General features: G+C 42.3%; 1 protein-coding gene across 1 annotated transcript; it reads left to right on the plus strand.

Moving 5' to 3' along the window:
• Positions 1-439: 439 nt before the first annotated feature.
• LOC128116707 (profilin-2-like) lies at positions 440-901 on the plus strand. The gene has a single exon (XM_052748257.1). It carries the CDS (start codon positions 440-442, stop codon positions 899-901), a length of 462 nt encoding a protein of 153 aa, XP_052604217.1.
• The last annotated feature ends 2,016 nt before the right edge of the window (positions 902-2,917 follow it).

The following is a 2,917-nucleotide window of genomic DNA, read 5'->3' on the forward strand; positions in this document are numbered from 1 at the left end:
CACTCAAGCTGACAATTTAGATGGTACGTATTTATCTTCTACTTACCTGTTGGAAGCTGGTGTTCTTTCCATAGTAATTGGGAGACTAAGTAAGTTTACTCCATTCCCTTATCTTACTGATGATAGAGACAGCCCCAGAATGCTACTGCCAGAGGCTTCTGATGAGGCAGTGCATGATGACTGTTATAAAGTCATAAAGCCCTAGTGACATCACTCCTCCTACAAAACTAGCAGTGGGAAGCATGAGGCACAACTTCCTCCTAGTCCTCCACTAACTTGCTGCTCAGTGAAGCCTCAAGAGACAGAGTGGACATTCTTTCTTCATCTTCTGTCACTCTTAGATGATCAGACTTCTTGAGCCAACTATCACCAAACTTTCTGTGAGGACCAACCTTCTGGGAACCCTATGTTCACCTTATAGAGACAGCATACTTCAATCATGCAGCGCATAGAGGACTTCAGCCAAGACGTCTGGCAAGACTGTATCAAATTATTCCTACAAACTGATATGTGCAGTGATGCGGCAGTTGTCACCAATTGTCCACCCTGGCTTTTAGCTTCTTCCCCTGAAGGCAACTTTATTCAGATGACCCAGGAAGAAGTTCAGACCTTACTAGCAAAAGAAGGGAGAGAAAAGCTGTTTCTCCAGGGAGTCACCCTTGCTGGAATCAAATGTCTGTTAATCCGAGACAACCTGTTCACTGAGGGCAACAACAGCATGGACCTGCGTACCAAAGGTCAAAGTAGAGGTAGCCAGGCAGTGACAGTAGTTCAGATGGGATCCGTGTACCTTGTCGTGATGGGAAAGAAGGGGACAGAAGGAGGACCTCTCAATCTCAAAGCTTTTGAGATAGCAGGCTACATGAAAGAGGCCATTCTTGAACAAATTTCCCATTGCTGAGTAAATAAAATGACCTGACGTCTGACCTGCAATTTGAATTCAGTTTTATGTTTCACCTGCTAAATGAGTTTATTCTTGAGGTGTGAAGAAGACCCCAGACCTGATTTTAACACATGTAAATGTCTTTGGGGATGGAGGGAGAGGTCTACACCTTGAATAGTTCCTTTAAACCAGTGGTTCTCAACCTTCCTAGAGCTGACACTCTTTAGTACAGTTCTTCATGTTGTGGTGACCTCCAATCGTAGAATTATTTCGTTGCTACTTAGTAACTGTAATTTTGCTACTGTTGTAAGTATCTGATATGCAGGTGATTGACCCCTCCAAAAGAGTTGTTGACCCATAGGTTGAGAACCACTGATTTAGGCTATGAGCTTTCTAGGCCTTTTCTTTTTTATTTTCTTTGCAGTTTTACACCTAACATACAATCCTTCATTTCTCAGCTCCTAGTGGAGAGTAGTGGACTGGGAACCAGAACATCTTGAAACTAGTTCTAACTTTTGTAACTGAGCTTTCTCTTCTGGGATTTCAGTCTCCTTACCTATACAATGGCAAACACACTGAGCTTTTCAGGTTCCTTCAAGCTCTGTAAATGAATTTTATAACAACAAAGCATACAGACAACAGAGAGAGAGAGAGAGAGAGAGAGAGAGAGAGAGAGAGAGAGAGAGAGAGAGAGAGAGAGAGAGAGAGAATGAGAATGAGAATTTCAAGAACAGCCTAAGCATCACCTTGTCAAAGGTGCTCTCTCTGACCACCTTAACTGTTTGGACTGATCTTGGTTGAAATAGAGCACAGCAGACTGGGTCATTTCTTTGCCCTTAATCATACCCTATCCAACATTTCTTGGTTGACTTTTTGATGTTCTCTTCTACTTTGGGCATACACATTAATTTTATTTCCTAGCTTGACTATAATTTCCTTGATGACAATGTCTTTAATTCTCCATTGCCTTCTTGGGGTTCCAGTATGGGCATCTGCCAGAGGACTTGTTTTCAGGTATAAAATCACTAACAAAGCAACCTTTATCTCTCATGAGAAGAAAGTAGAGGTTGCTGTGACTATCACTCTGTACACTGTGAATGTGTTGCTCTGATTGGTTAATAAATAAAATGCTGATTGGCTAGTAGCCAAGCAGGAAGTATAGGCAGGACAAGAGAGAAGAGAATTCTGGGAAGAGGAAGGCTGAGTCAGGAGTCGCCAGCCAGCCACAGAGGAAGCAAGATGTAAAAGTACCGGTAAGCCGCAAGCCATGTGGCAACTTATAGATTAACAGAAATGGGTTAATTTAAGATATAAGAACTAGATAGCAAGAAGCCTGCCACGGCCATACAGTTTATAAGTAATATAAGTCTCTGTATGTTTACTTGGATCTGAGCAGCTGCAGGAGCCAGGTGGACACAGGAAAACTCTAGCTATAAGAGGTGCTGAAAATAAATGGCTTTGCTGATTAGTTGTAAGTGCAAAAAATCATTAGAGGACAACTTGGATATCCAAACTCTCTATCAAACAAGAAACTTAATTGGGCCTTCAGCTGACTGAGCCCCAAGGACAATAGGCTGGGAATGAGAAAGAAGCCCAGGTGTGTGTGTGTGTGTGTGTGTGTGTGTGTGTAAGTGGATGCATTTAATAGAAGTCTTGTCCTTGCCAGCCTGAGAAACACTAACTGCTAGATTAGATCAGGTCCTAGTCTGTTGTTACAGTAAAGTCTTCCTCTGAAGTCTCAATGCAACTTATATAAATATACTTGAACTAAAGTATAGAGAAATCCGTAGGGCTCTTATATTTCCTGAAGTCATTAAGAAAAGGCACTGATAGAAGGTGCAGGTCCAGAACAGGGAAGTTTGGGTTATACTTGGAAGATTCATCTTTTCCCCATCCACCTTGTGAGCTCATGTTGTTTTAGGTGGTCATGGTGACATTCAGTTCACTGAGGAAGCTAATCATGGGTTGCTGAGACAGCGCAGAGGGTAGATGTGCTCGCTCACAGACATAACTACTTGAGTTCATTCTCCAGAT

This window comes from Peromyscus californicus, unplaced genomic scaffold (assembly GCF_007827085.1).
Source record: "Peromyscus californicus insignis strain IS unplaced genomic scaffold, ASM782708v3 Scaffold_10__1_contigs__length_136768540, whole genome shotgun sequence".
NCBI lineage: Eukaryota > Metazoa > Chordata > Mammalia > Rodentia > Cricetidae > Peromyscus > Peromyscus californicus.